The 18,565-nt window shown below is 37.1% G+C and overlaps 1 protein-coding gene across 1 annotated transcript in view; it reads left to right on the top strand.

The window, feature by feature from the left end:
- Positions 1-18,204, top strand: part of Guca1c (guanylate cyclase activator 1C) — a 43,834-nt gene extending 25,630 nt beyond the window's left edge. The window contains 4 exon segments of the mRNA XM_013073346.1: positions 10,215-10,327; positions 11,199-11,244; positions 11,247-11,282; positions 18,023-18,204. Coding sequence (XP_012928800.1) covers positions 10,215-10,327; positions 11,199-11,244; positions 11,247-11,282; positions 18,023-18,204 — 377 coding nt within the window.
- The last annotated feature ends 361 nt before the right edge of the window (positions 18,205-18,565 follow it).

Here is an 18,565-nt window from a genome sequence, read left to right as displayed (position 1 = left end):
CTGTAGAGTGGCAAAGGCTGTGGTCTGTGGGGTGCTGGAAACCAGACTATGGACAGAGAGAGAGAGAGAGGAGCTAAAGATTCCAAAAATTATCAGACAGTGGGGAGATCTCTTCTCTTGTTGAGCCAGATGGTATGAGGGTACAGTATTAGAGATCCCCAAGTGGTGGCCCCAAGCACCCTTTGAGCTCACAGTCTCCCTGAAGCTAAGGAGCTTATTGAATCCAGGCTAGATTTTCCTTGAGCAGCACAAAGTTTGAGGGCATAATGAGCTCCAAGCTGCAGCAACTTCAGACACTCTGAGCTGCTTTACTTTATACTGCTAGTGTACTCCGCATTGAAAGTGTGCCATGTATTCTAGGCTTCAGCACCTCTTCTAGAAAGAGAATTCAATTGAATTGAGTTCTGGGGGTGATGTTGGGTACTATAAAGAAAAAAGAACTTTGAGGGCTGGAGATTTAGGTCAGTGGTTCTGCCACCTGCCTTGCAAGTGCAAGTTACTGAGTTCGATCCCTGGTACCAACAAAAAAAGAATGAAGAAGTTAGAGCAAGGTTGACCTAGTTTAGATGTTATTTTGTTACTTTAGCTCCTTTATTTAACCTTCCTCAAGATAGATTCTGTACTCTGTAAAACAAGAATAGTAAGGGGCTGGGGATTTAGCTCAGTGGTTCCGTTGCCTGCCTCGCAACTGCAAGGTCTGGAATTCGATTCCCGGTACCACAAGAAAAAAAGACAACCTGCATGCCACTGTTAGAGATAATACACAAGAAGTGATGAGCACATACTTTGCAACAGACTTTCTTTTAAGTAAATGGGAGCTCTTATAGTTAGTAATAAAAATAATTATTTTCATTTACATGTAAGCTTTATATTTTAACTTCTACTAGCATTACAAATTGATTAATCCTGAAAACAGCTGTGATTACGGCAGGACATGGATAGTGCCTGAAGACAATATAGTTCACCTGTGAATTTTCTATTGAGGAGAAGCTCCATGGGATCTTGTATTATTATTATTATTATTATTATATAAGACTTCAAAAGTCTACTTAATGATAGAAAAGAAAAATTTAAACATGTATTGTTCATCTTTTTTATACTTGGTTTACAGATGCAAAATATGTATGGTTCCCATGTTTTGGAGACCATGAGAAAACGTAAATTTGATATCTTTACACATATACATACAAATACACACACGATGTATAATAGAAAAAACATGATCGATGTTTCTTTTTTTTTTTTTTTTTTTTTTTTTGGTACTGGCCATTGAACTTGGGTTCTTGCACTTGTGCAGCAGGTGGCAAAACCACGGAGCTAAATCCCCAGCCCTCAATGTTTCAATTTTTAAAAAAAATTTTATAGTAAAAGATACATTGCCATTAATACCCCTCAAAATAACTGCTCCCACTTCAGACACACTTATCCCATCATTCTTGACACTTTGGGAAGTAATTCTAGAAGTTCTCTTTCATGAATGGCTTTAGTTGTTCTGTCTTGGCTGCCTCAAGGTCCTGAATAAATTCAAAATACCTATCTTCCGTGGTTATTTTGACCATATGAAGTGATCACCAAAGCAGAACTTGGAAAGTAAAACTAGCCATCATCAAACATTATTTTTATGAAAACTCCGGAAGTTCACCTTCCTAATAAGCCAACTTTGCAGGGAGTATTCTTCTGTGACCCATTAGTAAACTCACCCAATAACTGCCCAGGAAACAGTTGTACTATTTGGTCATCCCTACAGGTTCAGGAAGAAAAGCCCAGGGGCAGACATATGCCTGTTTACTCTGCTTATTTCCTCCAAACCTTTAGTCCTGTTTTTGAAAAATAATGATCATGACCTGCAAAATTTGGATATATGATATCTTGATGCCATATTAAATACGTTTCAACTCTAATGGCATATTTTATTTGTCCCAGCCACCGCTGTGCTAGAGATTAATAAAGTGAACTAGCAGACAGTAGGAAATGCAGATGCAAAGGTGAAAACCAGTTGCATTTTGCATATTTCTTCCTTTAGGAGACCCTTTCAACTAGGCCTCCATCTGCTAGTAGAAGTCTTATCTCTTACAAGAAATATTAAAGTTATTGATGGGGCAAAGTGACTAAATTGTAAAACAGAACCAAATGCAGTGAAAAGATTTTTAAATGTTTTCTTATTTTTTACTGAATACAAAAGTAAAACATTCACAATGTAGAAAATACAAGACTGTAATAAAACTTGGACGATGTTATGGTTATTAGTATACTTATTTCCAGTATGTGAGATATTGATACGGAAAAGTTTTAGATAGATTGAATATTAAGGTAGTTGTAGAAGCAAAATAAGTAATGTGTTCTTTTAAGATTTGCTTTTCCTGTAACTCCTTGTTTAAGGTGAGGATTATCTGACTCTAACCAGTAACTTCATTAACCTAACAAAGTTACTGTGCCAGGGTGAATTTACAATGTATATGGCCTATCTTGTGTCTGTGACTTGTAAATAGGAACTAGAATTGTATTTACATATCAAAGACCACTACGGATGAGATAATGGCTAAAAAGGATATATAAAGGGAAATGCTGAAAATAGGGGGTGCAGATATTGACCAGACTGGTTTCTGGCGTTCCTGTCCGCCCACGAGAAGAAATTTTATTATTTTATCTGAATTCTGTGTCTCTGTGTATTTCTTTCAGGGATTTCTGCAACAATATAATTTATTTAAAAGAAAAACAAAAAAGAAGCCATTAACCAGTGAATCAGGCTTTCCTTTGCTGCAAACATTGGTAATTTATCAGGTGCTTTTTTTTAAAGACTTGGTGAGTTATACAAATGAGTTTGAGACCTAAAGCAAACTCATATTCCAGACCAATAAGTCTAAAACCCTACATTTTCAAGGGAGATGGATACTTTATTTTCCATCCTTTTATAAATAAATATTAACATCACATGTATTCCAAATAGAATTGCAGTTGACACCATGTTTTCTTGGACTAGATGTGCTATCATTGGCACCTGTACTTGCATAAGAAAATAGCAGAGAGTGGGTCACATGTCTGCCCAGAGCTGTCTAAATAAGATAGTTGAGCATTATTGCAAAATTTGAAGTGCATGATTCCTATGGGTGACAACTGTTTCTATTTCAACTGACAATATTTCAAAACAGGATAAGGAGAACTATTTACAATGCTACAAATAAATAATCCTTTCCAAGATTGACTAATAAGACAAAATCTTTACATAAAAAGTTTCATACATTTCAATTCAATTTTACTTTATTTTTAAATTTTTTTTGCATCAGGGATCAAACTCAGGACCTTGTGCTTGCTTGCGAAGCAGGCAGTGTCACCACTGAGCTAAATCCCCAGCCTCAATTCAATTTTAAATTGGGCACCTAAAGGAATTATGCTAAACTGGAATTTATCAGCCTAAAAATACCAATCAGATTCTATAAAAAGGAATACAAAATGTATTTGATGTTTCCTTTCCATTAAAAACTAGTATCTGATTTTCTCCCTAAGAACACAATCTGAAGACACTAGGAAAAAAAATAACACTGTAGAGGGGTAATGGTAAGAGCTAAACCTTCTGTCACAGAATTTCAGTGTTTCTTTGCCTTAAGTAAATATATTTTTTCTAAAAAGACAATCTCAACTTGATAAAGTATATCTAGAAAAAACTAACAGCAATCATCAGACTTAATGATAACAAACTAGAAGCTTTATCACTAAAATCAGGAACAAGGCAAAGATGGATTCTCTTGCTACTGCTTTTCACCATCATACTGGAAATTCTACATAATTCACTAAGACAAAAAAGGAAATAAAAGGTATTTCAATTGGGAAAGAGGAAATAATAATGTCTTTGTTTTGGTTTTGGGGGGTTTTTTATTTTAATTTTTATTTATTTATTTATTTAATTACTGAAATTCTTTTATTGGTACATTTTAGGTATACAACACATTTACATTTCTCACTGGGAATTGTACCTTTACATGATGCATCTGGGTTCTTACTTTTTCCCCATTCCTAGCCCTCCCTTCACCCCCTCCACCCTTCCTTATTTACAAAGACTTTATTTCCATTTTTTCCATTTCTCACCATTTTTCCCTTCCCTTCTTTCCTTTCCCCTACCCCTCCAAAGTCCCCTTCCCCTTTGCCCCTTTTCTTCCTATTTTACATTATCGACTATACTGTTTAGTCCTTATTTACACTTTCAGTTTCTCACACCAGAGAAAATATTTGGTATTTATACATGTGTGGCCTATTTATTTCACTTAAGAGTATGGCCTCCATGTGCATCCATTTAGCTATAAATGTCTCTAATTTCTCATTTTTTATGGCTGAGTACTACTCCATTTTATTAAAAAAACACATTTTCTTTATCCAGTCTCCAGTTGATGGGCATTTGGGCTGTTGCCAAGTCTTAGCTATCACAAACTGTGCTGCTATGAACATGGGTGCACATATATCACTGTGGTATGATTCTTTTAATTCTTTGGGGAAGATCCCCAGCAGGGGAATAGTGGGGTCAAATGGGACTTCCAGTCCTAGTTCTTTGAGGTATCTCCCATACTGATTTCCACAGTGGTTGAACCAGTCTAGACTCGCACCAGCAATGGAGCAAGGTTCCTCTTTCCCCACAGCCCCTCCAGCATTTGTTATTGGTTGATTTCATGATAGCAGCCATTCTTTCTGGAGTGAGGTGAAATCTCAACATTGTTTTCATTTGCATCTCTTGAATGACCAGCAATGTTGAGCATTTTTTAATGTATTTATTTGCTATTTCTACTTCTTTGTCTGAGAAATGTCTGTTCATTTCAGATGCCCATTTTTGGATTGGGTCTTTAAATTTGGGAGGTCTGATCTTTTTAAGTTCTTTATAGATTTGAGATAGTAGACCTTTGTCTGAGGAAAAGCAGGTGAAGATTTTTTCCCACATTGTGGGTTGTCTCTTCACACTGCTGGTGGCTTCTCTTGCTGTGCAGAAGCCTTTTAATAAGAAAAGATCCCATTTGTTGATTGTGCTAGTTCATGGGCAACTGAGGTTTTGTTCACAAAATCATTTCCTACACGGATGTCTTCAAGAGTTCTACCTAACCTCTGTTCCAGCTGGTTCAGCATTTCTATTTTAATATTTAGATCTTTAATCCATTTCGATTTTAGTTTAGTGCATGGCAAGAGATATAGGTCTAGTTTTAATCTTTGGCAAATTGAAACCCAGTTTTTTCAGCACCATTTATTAAAGAGGCTATCTTTCCTCTAGTGAGGGTGCTTGGCACCTCTATCGAAGAGGAGATGGCTGAGTGTGTCTGGTGTTGTTTCTGCATCTTCTAATCTGTTCCACTGGCCCTCAGGTCTGTTTCTTTGCCAATACCATGCTGTTTTTATCACAGTAGCTTTGTAGTATAGTTGCAGGTTGGGGATTGTGATACCTCCTGCCATGTTTTTGTTACATAGAATTGCTTTTGCTATTCTGGGTCTCTTCTTATTCCAAATGAATTTTTGGATTGTTTTCTCAAGGTCTGTGAAGTATGCTACTGGGATCTCAATTGGAATTACATTGAATCTATATAGCAGTTTTGGAAGTATGGCCATTTTCACTATATTAATCTTTCCTACCCTGGACCAGGGGATGTCTGTCCATTTTCTGATATCATCTTCAATCTCTCTTTTCAGAGTGCCATAGTTTTCAGAGAAGAGGTCTTTGATTTCTTTCATTAGGTTGATTCCTAGGTATTTCAGTGTTTTGAATGCTACTGTGAAAGGAATTATTTGCCCTATTTCTCTCTCAGTGAGTCTGTCATTTGTGTAGAGGAAAGCTATTGATTTTTATGTTGACCTTTTAGCCAGCTACTTGACTGAATTTGGTTATTAAGTGTAGAAGACTTTTGGTGGAGTTCTTGGGGTCTTCTATATAGAGTATCATGTCATCTGCAAATAATGACAATTTGACTTCTTCATTTCCTATCTTTATTCCTTTTATTTCTTTCTCTTTTATAATTGTCGTGGCTAATGTTTCCAGAACTATATTGAACAAGAGTGGTGATAGTGGACATCCTTCTCTTGTTCCTGATTTGAGTGTGAAGGATTTCAGTTTTTGACCATTTAGTATGACATTGGCTGTTGGTTTTTCATAGATGACTTCTATCAGTTTGAGGTAGAGACCATCTATTCCAATTTTTTGTAGGGATTTATCATAAATGCATGTTGGATTTTGTCAAATGCTTTTTCTGCATCTATGGAGATAATCTTATGGTTTAATGTCCTTGGCTCTATTGATAGAGTGTATTACATTGATTGATTTGTGTATGCTGAACCATCCCTGCATGCCTGGGATGAATCCCACTTGATCAGGGTGTATGATCTTCTTGATCATCTTCTGCATTCTATTTGCCAGTATCTTATGAAGGATTTTGGCATCTATGTTCATTAATGAGACTGGCCTATAGTTCTCTTTTTCAGTTAGGTCTTTCTCTGCTTTGGGGATCAAGGTGATGCTTGCTTCCAGGAATGAATTTGGGAGTATTGCTACCCTTTCAATTTCATTGAAGAGTTTAAACAGTAGTGGCAGCAGTTCCTCTCTAAATGTCTTGTAGAATTCAGCAGTGAAGCCATCAGGGCCTGGGCTTTTCTTAGATGATAAGTTTTTTATTACTTTTTCAAGTTCAGTGGTTGATATTGGGTTGTTCAGAATTTTTAGGTCTTTTTCATTCAACTTTGGTAATTCATATGTATCTAGGAATCTGTCCATTTCTTCTGTGTTGTCCATCTTATTGGCATATAGGTTCTGGAAGTAGGTATTGATGATCCTCTGGATTTCTGCTGGGTCTGTTGTCATTTCACCCTTTTCATTCCTAATTGCATGGATTTGGGCCTTTTCTTTCCTTTTTTGGACAAGGTTGGCTAAAGGTTTGTCAATTTTGTTGATTCTTTCAAAGAACCAACTCTTGGCTTCATTGATTTTTTGTATCATTCTCTTAGTCTCCATTGCATTGATTTCTCCTCTGATCTTTATAATGTCCTCCCTTGTATGAGCTTTGGGGTTGTCCTGCTCTTCTTTTTCTAGAAGCTTGAGGTTCAGCATCAGGTTGTTTAATTGGCCTCATTCTGTTTTCCTAATATACACATTCACTGCTATGAATTTCCCTCATAAGACTGCTTTCATTGTGTCCCATAGATTCCAATAGGTTGTACTGTCATTGTCATTTAATTGAAGGAACTGTCTGATTTCTTCTTTAATTTCCTCTGTAATCATTGGTTATTTAGAAGTATGCTGTTCAATTTCCATGTGTTTATGAAATTTTTCTAGTTTCTTTTGCTATGGATCTCCAATTTCATCACACTATGGTCTGATAATATACAGGGGATAACTTCAATTCCTTTGCACTTACTTAAACATGTTCTATGTGTGAGTATGTGGTCTATTTTGGAGAATGACCCATGTGCAGCTGAGAAGAATGTGTATTCTGATTTTGTGGGGTGGAAAACTCTGTAAACATGTGTTAAGTTCATTTGTTGAAGACTTTGATTGAGTTCTAGTATTTCATTACTATTTTTTTTCTAGTTTATGTATCTATTTGTGACAGTGGGGTGTTGAGGTCCCCCACTACAATTGTATTAGTGTATATATAACTTTTCTTGTCCTTTAGTATTTGTTTTATATAGTTGGGTGCACTAGTGTTTGGTGCATAGATATTTATGATTGTCGTCTCTTCCTCTTGGATTGTTCCCTTTACAAGGATGTAGTGTCCTTCTTCATCTCTCTTAATCAGTGTTGGTTTGAAATCTACTTGATCTGCCAAGAGGATAGCTACCCCTGCTTTTTTTCAGGTTCCTCTTGCATGGAGTATTGTTTTCCACCCTTTAACTTTCAGTCTATGAGTTTCATTTTGAATTAAGTGTGTTTCTTGTAAGCAGCACATTGTTGAATGTTGCTTCTTGACCCATTCTGCCAGTCTATTTCTTTTGATTGGTGAGCTGAGATCATTAACGTTGACAGTTATAACTGAAAGGTATTGACTTATCATTGTCATGACTTTTTCTTTATGTTGGCTTTTCCCCCTTTACATTTAATTTCTTGTCTTGCCAGATGGGTTCATTCTGCTTTGCTTCCTGGGGTTGTGATCCTTCATGTCTGTTCCTAGGATATTGTGTAACATTTTTGGAGTGCCGGTTTGGTATTCATGAATTTCCTAAGGTGCTCTTTGTCATGAAAGTATCTTATTTCTCCATCCATTTTGAAAGATAGTTTTGCAGGGTACATCAATCTGGGCTGGAGGCTGTTTTCCTTTAGGGCTTGGAATATGTCACTCCAAGCTCTTCTTGCCTTGATGGTTTGTGTTGAGAAGTCTGCTGTGATTCTGGTGGGCTTTCCTTTGTATGTGATTTGTTTCTTTTCTCTAACTGCTTGTAGAACTTTGTTCTTCTGTTGAGTTTCTGGAATCTTAACTATTATATGCCTATGTGTAGATTTTTTTTGATCAAGGTAGTTGGAGTCCTATATGCCTCACTTATCTGTATGGCAAGTTCTTTTCCCCTCCTTGGGAAGTTTTCTGCCATCACTTCTGTGAATAGTTTTTTTTATGTCATCTGCACTCTCTCCAGTTTCTTCATTGACTCCAATCAGTCTTATGTTATTCTCCTTTGCATTGTCTAGCAGCTCCTGGGTTGATTTCTCATAGTCCGTTACTATTTTAAAGATATTTTTTCTTTTCCTGGTCAGTAATTGCAATCTTATCTTCTATATCTGAAATTCTGTCCTCATATTAGCTCATTCTGCTGTGTAGACTTTTCAATGGAGTTTTTCATCTCCTGGAAATCTGTTTGCATCTCTTTTATGATTCCATTTGTTTCCTATGTTGAGATTCCATCATGTTCCTTAGCTCCTCTATTTTTTTTATATCTGTATCCACTCTAGATTTATTAATCATGTCTTGAATTATGGGCACAATCTCTGCTGTTATCTGAGAAATTATTTCTGATTTCATTTTTTCCAGATCCTCTTTCATTGCAAGTTCAGGGAGTCCAGGTGGTTGAGTATCAGATTGTTCCATCTCTTTTCCCTTTGAGGTTGCTTTAGATGATCTGGGAGTCTGCTTTTGAGAGTTGTTTACATGTCTCCTCATTTCAACAGGGGGGGTGGGGGTGTGTGCTGCTGGCACCCACAAGGCTCACCTCCTTGGTGCTGGGGGCTCTGCTCCTTGGCGCTCAGTGTGGTGGTATGGCAGCCTGGAAGTGGTACAGTGGCCCAGACGTCCCAGCTCCTTGGTGTTCAGGGCAGTAGTATGGCAGCCTAGAAGGCTCAGCTCCTCTGTGCTCAGGGTGATGGTGCAGTGACCCAGAAGTCCCAGTTCCCTAGTGCCCAGAGCAGTGGTATGCTGGCCTGGAAGGCTCACCTCCTCAGCACTGGAAGGGAGCTCTGCTCCTCAGTGCTCAGGGTGGTGGTTTGGTGGCCTGGAAGGCTGTATGTTGATTTTGTATTCTGCTAATTTTCTGGATTTTTTAGTTCTAAGATTGTTTTGGTGGAGTCTTTAGGGTCTTGTAAGTATAGAATCATATCATCTACCAACAGTTATAGTTTATTTTCCTCCTTTCCTATTTGTATCCCTTTCAATTTTTTTCTCTTGCACAATTGCTCTGGCTAAAATTTCAAGCACTATATTTGCTAGGGTTTATATAGATGTCCCCCCAAAGCCTCATGCACTCACAATAGGGTTTTGGGGAGGTGATTGGATTATGGGTGTGTGAAACTTCTCAGTGGATTAGTCCCTTGATGAGTTTATAGCTAAATGTGATGTTGGAGGTGAAGCTTGATATAAGGAGGTGCGTCATTGGGGGCATGGCCCTGGAGGATCTATCTCCCTTCATCTTCCCTTCACTCTCTCTCTTCTTCCTGTCACCATGCCCTGAGTTCTTTCTGATCTGCCATGCCCCTCTGCCACGCCACCCTGCCTTGGAACCAGCCAACAATGGATTGAAACCTAAAATCTGTGAGCCAACAAAACCCTTTTCTTTTTTAAGTTGTGAGTGTCAAGTATTGCATCCTAACAATGAGAAAGTAACTAAGACAATATTGAAAAAGCGTAGTGAGAACACACATGAGGATATCTAGACACTTAGCAAAATTTTCTAGGCTGTTGGAACCTCTAACCCAAACACTGAAATCCTGAAAATGTTTGTCGAATGTAATGCTACATATATGTAACAGTGACTATTGTTTTGTATTTAAGTGGCCGTAAGACCTAATCTTGGAAAGGCAAAGAGCGATGCTTTAGCACTGTCCACAGTTATTAATCTTGAAATCAAGATTAGTAAAACTTGGGAAACAACAAGAGAGGCAGTGGTACTTAAGACTGTACCCCCTGATTGAAATACATTGCCAGCAACTTTTTCAAAGCCCTTTTATGTTCAATCAAGATAGTTACATTCAAATTTCCAGATGACTAATCTTCTTTCATTTTCTTACGAGTTTTTATGTTCTGTCTGGGTTGTTTAATTTAATCCTCTGGGGGAGGGGCTAAGTCTTCCTTGCAGGAAGTTTGGGAAATGTCATTTGCCCCAGGCCAGGCCTCCTGACAACTTTGATGATGAAAAGGAGGTGGCAGAATGTAAGAGAAGTTCAGCATTCTCCGAAGGCATATTTATCTGTCTTCCCAATTGATCCTGCAAAAGGACACAAAGAACCAGAAGTACCAATGGCTGAAGCTGGAGAAGAAGCCTTATATGCTTTCATAGTTCTGGTCATACTTTTATATTCATCCATAAGATTCAAGTAAATCAATTTAAAATTGAGAATAATGCCTTTTTTTAGAATTCTTATTACCAAGACCAATACAATATCTTCTCCAAGGGGCACTTTGTGTTTTTGTTACCTAATATGTTGACTGGATCACTTTACATTTAAAAAAATATAGCCCAAAAAGAATTAAGATGTGTTATGCACATGTATCAACTTCCTATGATGAATGTAATCATTATGTATGAAAATATGTACTAATAAAAATACAAATCAGAAAAAGACTTCAAATTTGGTCAGTTAGTTTAATATCCAAGCCTCATTGCCCAGAACTAACCTTTTCTCTTTATTTTTAACAACTGGAAAAGGTTGGAGAGCAAAACACAACCTCAGATTCTCTCACATTGGGGCAGAAATATCATAAAAAGTATTTGTTTTCAACAGAGTTGAACTCTCTGATTGAATGTCTCTTTGCAAGGCTGTACAAACCCTTAATGGCTGGCAAACTCTGAGTCCTGAGGAATTTTGGTCTTTCATAAGACTGATATAAATAATGATATTGGTATAAACCTCTGACTTGCTTTTATTACAAAGTAGATGGTAGTGGTGAGGAGTGTCATTTAGACAAAAGCAGGAACCTTCCAAGGGAGCCATAGTTGTGACTTGGGCTTCGTGACTTGATGAGTCCAATCTTCTCTAGTCAGTGTCACTCAATGAAATAAATATTTATATTCAGTGTGTGGTGCTTGAGCCTTTGAAATATGTAAAGAAGAGTAAATGTAGATCCTAAGAAGGGCATTGGGAGACTATGGGATGAAGTACCTTCTGCCGTTTCTCTGGGAAATGCTGTATTAATCATTTCTTTCTGTTTGTTCTTTGAGACAAGGTCTCACTATGTACCTCAGGCTGGCCTTGAACTCACTGTGTAGTGCAGGCTGGCCTCAAACTCCTGGCAATCCTGCCTCAGCCTCCTGAGTGCTGTGATTACAGGTGTATGCCACCACATCTGGCCTTAACCATTACTTCTTTAGTGATGATTTTCCATCAACTTATGAATAAATTCATTTTCCTTACAGCAGAAAGCCTTCCTTTTCTATGTTCTACTATCAGACTTTTTCCTTCCCTTGATTACACTCTTCTGGACAGTTGTGTATAATTGCCTTCATATCTACTTTGTCTACCTTTCTACATTTCTACTCTTTCTGCTCATTTCTCCATCTGCTCTTTCTATCATAAAATCTGGGTTCCTCTTTAGCAGACCATTTCTACTTCAGAGGCAGAGGGGGAGAGAGATGGAGAGAGAAGACACAGATATCCCAGGAGAAGTGAAAATGCATAAGCCCAAAGGCTTCCATTTCAGTAAACTGGAATGTCCACATTTGACTCGAGACTGAGGCAGTGTATCTAACAATGGTTATGAAAAGCAGAAAATTTGGAATGTGAAAAATATGAGTTATCAGAAAAAGGCTACAGCAAATACCTAAGAGGAGTGGGGATTCCAGTCTATGTTGTCATCGACCCCTTCAGAATCAACCTGCCCACCCTGGGTCACTTCTTCCAGTGGACACAAGATGGCAGTAGAGACTGATGTACCTGTGTTAAGCCTTGGCAGTTTGTATGAGTCAAACGTGGCAGCTCTGTGAGGCAGGATGGTAGGGTAAGGAGGCTGACAGGAAGGTCAAATGAGGCGACCATTGTGAAAAAACCAAATGATTGTCCAAGAGTATAATTCTAAGGAACACAATGAAGATATATCAGTAGCACCCATCTTCCTCTCCCCATCTCAAGTCAGTCTGCTCACTTACCTACTTTGAGATCAAAGAATAAAATAAGCCTGCGCGTGGAAAAGTGTGTAAGAAACAGAGTCAACCTATCCAGAGGTGATCAGGAGGCTGAGGGAAACTGGAAAGGATTAGGGAAATGGAGGGGGAGGGAGTCTGATGAGGCCAGTGACCATGCAAACAGAAATGGCAGTCATCAAATGAGAGTCACTATGTCTCATTTTTATTTTTAATGTTGGAGATGAAGCAGGTTGGCAGCAACTGGAGCAGAAAGGACATAAGGAATTTCAAAAGAGCAGGATAAAGATGTTTGGTAAAACCCACAGACACTGCTTCTAGAGTGCTGGGGGGAGAGTAGAGAAGAGACTTTCATGGAGAAGTATAGGGATTGTTCCCCCCTTAGGAAAAAAACAACAAAGTTTCTAGTACTTTGAGGACACAGATAATGTGTTCCAGAAAGCAAGAAAATGATCCAAGGTTTTTTTGTTTACTGTCCAGGGTGATTTCATGGGAGTCAAACTTAAGAAACGAATAAAATGGTGACTATGGATAGAAGGGGCCTTGAGATAGAAAGGGCAAGTTTTTTTAGTACCAGGAATCAAACTCAGGACTTTGCTCTTGCCAGGCAGGTGTGGCACTGCTGCATTATATCCCAGATCCAGAAGGGGAAAGTTTGAAAAGAGATTTGGACCCAGAAGTTGTGCTCCTGCTGTACCTGAAGCTGTGGAAATGAACTCCTTGACCTGGAAGAATATGCAACAACATAAAAGAGCGGGTCCAATATGGTTTCTAGAATAATTTATAGAACTACACGTGCTAACTGTTCTCTCTGATAAAAATTGTATTTTAAATAAAAAGTACACAAAAACATAATTTGGAATAACAGCCATTCTTTCTTGGTAAATGCATTTACAAGTTAAAATTGATAACATTTGCTTTCATATTAGAAATTATTAGAGGCTTTTTACATTATCAGATCAAGAGACAGATCATTCCATGTATCACAAAATACTGAAAATTTTACAGTTGGATAAGACAGCCTTGTACAACAGAAGAAAAAGAGAGAAAATAATGACATAGAGAGTTGATATTTATGAGAATGCAGGATAGGGGGCCAGTATTTGACAGAGGAAAATAATATGAATTGCCTTATTCACAAATAAAGGGAAGAGGGGAGTTAGATTACAGAAGAAAATACTCACATTTGTACAAGTCTAAGTATGTATTCCCCAATATATTTTTAATTATTTACTATCACTTTTATCAAAACATCAATGTTGGTAGAAATAGAGATGTTTAATTAAGTCTGTCAAAGGCTTTTAACTATATGCACATATATTTTTGATTTATCAAAATAGAAAGCAAGCAATCATTTTTGCCTAGTCATCTAATGGATAAAGATAAGGAAAATCATAACAAACAAAGATGCAACCAAAAGGCCTTGAAGAACATACATGAAAATCTCAACTGTTTGCAAAATGTCACCAACATCATGTCTATTTTGGGGAAAAAAAGCATTATGTATTATTCACACACAATTATCATAACAATCAGCAGGTAAAAGTTAAAAGATTAAGCAAAAGAGAAGTGCAAGATTAATTGTAGAAAGGAAAGGTGAGGAGGTATAAGCACCGTAAAAACAAAAACAATTTCTGGTTCGTGCCCTTGAATATTTCCTGTGCTGGTGCATAGCAGGTGTTCTATAAATTACTCTGAAGTGAACACACATCTGATAAGCAGGTGTCACATGAAAAATAAAAGAAGAAATAAAAAGGAAACAAGTATAAGGTGAAATACTATCTGTAGAAAGAAAGGTGTCAAGAAGAATATTTTGAAAAGTAATGTATATGTGTACGCAAAACAAAGCCCCAGATTTGTTAGCAGGATTTAATTACCTATGGAAAGTGTGCCAAGGGATCAAAGAAAAGTCAAAAGAGATTCTTTTCATTATACCTTTCTGTAGTATTTGAATTTCTTTTATCATCAATGTATATTATTGCTATAATCTAAAAGTTCAGTTTTTATTTTTATGTTATGAGCAAAAGCATCAGGAAGGAGAACTTGAAAAGAATCACAAAGAAAGAAAACAGAAGCTAAACACTGATATTACTGAAAAATAAAAATAGAGAAGAGAACAAAAGAAGTCAGAATAAATTAATCAGGGAATTCTGCAGGCTCTACCATCTGAAGGAAAGCAATCCACATTCTACCATGCTCTGGTTAGGAGTCATTCTTGACATGATTTCAGGAGATTTATAGATGTTCACAACCTCAAGTGTAGAGATTCACAGCTGGTGCTGTCAAAGTTGAACACAGAGCCAAGCAGCACAGGAAAAAGTGTGACCAACGGGGTTCCTAATAGTAAACTGTGAAAGTGAAAAGAAACCAGAGAGGAAATGAAGAGGGTGATAGCTGAGCAGCTATTTTAGGCAAAACAAATAGGGACAGAACATAAAGGGACATCTTTCGGTGAGTGGCCAACAGAAAAGACCAGCACTCCAGACCGGAACATTGTCAGAAGCCACAAGGTTCACACTGAAACAAAGCGGAACCAGAACAACCAAGAGATAAGAAGGAATCGAGTTTCCCTACAGAGGAAAAGAAACTGCTACACATCAAAATGGCTATAATGCTTTACTTTTATTTTGTTCTTTATTTGTGTTTTGGGTTTCTCATATAAGAGAAACCATGCAATATTTAAACTGTGTCTGATTTATTTCATTTAGAATTATGGTCTCAAATGACTACAAATGACTTCAATTTACAGGAAACAAGGAAGTAGACTTTGTGGGAAGGATATCTGGGGATGAGGGCAGATGGGAAGGTGGGTCAGGAAAGGAGAAATAAAAGTGATTAGCATGTAGTATGTATAAGTACCACTTTCCCGAGATCAGTGTGTTTATTATTTATCACAAACATACTAATTTTAAAAAAGAATAAAACTACTATAAAATGCTAAGTGCCTCAAGTGTCACCTTGCTAATGAATACAAAATTGGTCTCACTTAAAATCTTCACCAGTGTCCTCTGTAGAAAAACTGGTCATTTTCATCTGAATCTCCCCAACTCCATCTATGCTAATTTCTCAGTCCCAGAATATTTTTTTTTCAAAAAATTTTGTTTACAAAGAATTAGAATTGAAAGAAATGCTCTTTAAACAAGGTGATTTCTTTTTAAAATAAAGCTGAATTCTTTAGAGCAAAAATACTGATGTGGGCATGTGCACTAAATTTTGAGGGGTAAGTAATGTTTTGTTTTTCTATAAAAGATCTTTTTAGACATTAATGGGAAGAAATGAATGACCTGGGAACATCAACAGATAACTAGATTGTAAAAACAAAACTAAATTGCTACAGGTAGCTGTCCTATTACCAATGAAGCTGCTAATATTAGTAGGAGTGATGGGGAAATATCTATACTGAACTTTAGGGTTCCCAAAAGTAGAATATATTACATGTTCACCAACATGAAAGGAATCCATTAATCATGTAGATATCAATTAGGTTTAAGTGTATATTTTAACATATAAAAACAAAATTATGCAGTTTCTGAATTATCTGCTACAAAAATTGAAATGTGTCTTTAATTGTCTCCCCACATCCCGATCACCTTCCCAGATCCCCAAAATCTACCTCCCTGAGTCATTTTAAGAACATGGATGCATTTTGAGACCATAATGCTAATAAAACTCAAGTCCTTCTGAGTTGTGTGATTTCCAACTCAGACATGTCCCAGGCTTTGGCTCTTTACTGGTAAATCCTTTGGTAGGAAGCTTTTGGCCTTTCATAGGTGACCCTTTTAGAGATCATCCTAGAAACTATTCTTTTTAACTTGTTTGGGCATAATCCCATAGAAAGAAGATTAGGAAACAATGTTAAGAACAACAGATGAAGGAAGGTAACTTGTCAGCATTTACTTTCTGAGTAGCTACCTGTTTACAACCCTGTAGTTGGTTGCAGTGGGTATAACAATGACAGTGGAAATGGTAATTGTATTCAGCAATTAATAAGTGATGAGGAAATGAATGAAAGGTGGGTACTAGAGGAAAAAAGAGTGATGAAATTTTCAAAAGAAGTAGTTTAGATATAATAAACATTATACGTTACTATAGGAGGAATTGATTTGACAAAAGAATTTTTTGTGGTTAGCGGTCAGGTAACATGAAAAACAGTCAATATGTAGACTTCATAGTTGTTTTGAAGAAAATGAAAAAAAACCCCAAAAACACCAGTGAAGAATTCCACCTTTCTTCTCTGTTCAGTGTCAGTATCTGGTATCGCTTTTCAATAGAGATGGCAAGTATACCCCAGAACCTCCAGCTACAACTTCTTGCATCCCTGGAAATGATAATGAACCTCCATAACCGAGCTGTCCAGATGGATTCCAGCTTTCCCACTGCTACTTCTCTTTTGGTCATCCTGAGCCCTAAAATTGGAAAAATATTTGGGGGTTGGGAACTTACTGACTGTGATTCCCTTTGCCAAGGACAGATACACTTTAATTATTAAAGGTCTTCATGTTCCATCACCGTCACATGTGACCCCCACACTCAACCTACTTCTGTTTATTTTCAGTCTTCTCTACTCCACTGGTTTACTCCATGGTTGTATTTTTCCTGTGACACAAAGAGGATTCTATTCCTCACTGCTGTTAGCTGGAGTTCTGCGTGGACCTTTCACCAGTACTGCATCAACACTGGAATGCCTGACTTTAGTTTCTGCTGACTTTCGACCTTGGGTGTACTTTCTCTGGCTGTTCAATGCACCTGACTTGTCCTTGACCAATCTTTTGCCCAGGTGTAAGCCCTACTGGGCGCAGTTTCTTCGAGGTCAAGAACTACAACAGCATCCTTCAACTTCAGCATGCTTATTATTCCAATTCAAATTACTTATGCCAACAGAGAATCCCCTCCACCCTGGAACATGTTGAAAAGTCACCTTGTGAAATGAGGGTAGTGGCAACATGATAGCCAGGACACATAGGTATATGTGATAGATTTATAGCAGGCCTAAGACTTAAATCAGAGTGATAAAATTGGGCATCACAAAACAGGAAAGAAGAAGAAAACTAGTGATCAACAATAAAATGTGAAATGAATAAATGTTTAAGCTTCCTTGCAGCTTCAAACAGTTCCTGAAATTATTTTTTCAGATAAAAGAATATTAAAAACATGCATTCCCTTCTGATCTAAAACCTATCATGCTCCTATGACTTGCTCGAATCTCCAAGATTAAAAGGTCAAATAACAATGCCAGACAAAGATATACATATACATTTACCCTTAATTTGGTATATTATCTGATGTTCTCAATTAAAAATGAAAGTATATTGCATTCATCATTTTATTTGCATGGGCATCCCCACCATCAAATGTTTTTTTCATATAAAGATCTTCAAGGGCTTTAGTCTGATAAGGTGAAAAATTAATAAGAGTATCAATAAAAGTACTAGTGAATATATTGTCTGTAGCAGTGAATGATATGAATAAATCCTCTTGTTAATTGTTTATTATTTTCCAGGAGAATTGACTTTAGAAGAATTTACCAATGGCATGGCAAAAGATCAGGACCTACTAGATTTTGTTTCCTTTTCAGCACCTTTAAATGTGCTGAAAATAACCTGTAATGGGAAGCAGCCTGACAGTGAGAAAGATTCCTTCAAACATCCGGACCGGGCTGGTCTAGCAAAAGTGAAAATGAAGTAGCTGTGAGAATCCCTTTTCCAGCTCTTTGTGCGTTTGCTTTCAGTGAGATAGAAATGAAATTTACCCCAGTTACATGCTGTTGGCTTTAGGTCTTTATTATAATTATTACAGGCTTGTGAATACAATATTTCTTTTAGTCTAATAGAAACTTCCGTAAAGATCATAAATGGATGAATTGTTTCTTTTCCTTTTGTACACTGGTGGTCTCTCTGCAGATTAAAACATCATAATTAAATTGAAAGATTATCTCCAAGCCTATCAGTTCATAATACAGTTGATCTTGCCTGTATGTTTCTTTGCACACTTAATATGTATCTTGAATTAGAATCAGATTATCTGGGAAATATCTCCACAGTTTAAC

The sequence above is a fragment of the Heterocephalus glaber genome, unplaced genomic scaffold, assembly GCF_053883595.1.
Source record: "Heterocephalus glaber isolate CG9 unplaced genomic scaffold, H.glaber_assembly_v1.0 deba00000122, whole genome shotgun sequence".
In the NCBI taxonomy this organism is placed as follows: Eukaryota; Metazoa; Chordata; class Mammalia; order Rodentia; family Bathyergidae; genus Heterocephalus; species Heterocephalus glaber.
Note: the sequence above shows the minus strand (reverse complement) of the source record. Positions and strands in the feature narration are given on the sequence as shown.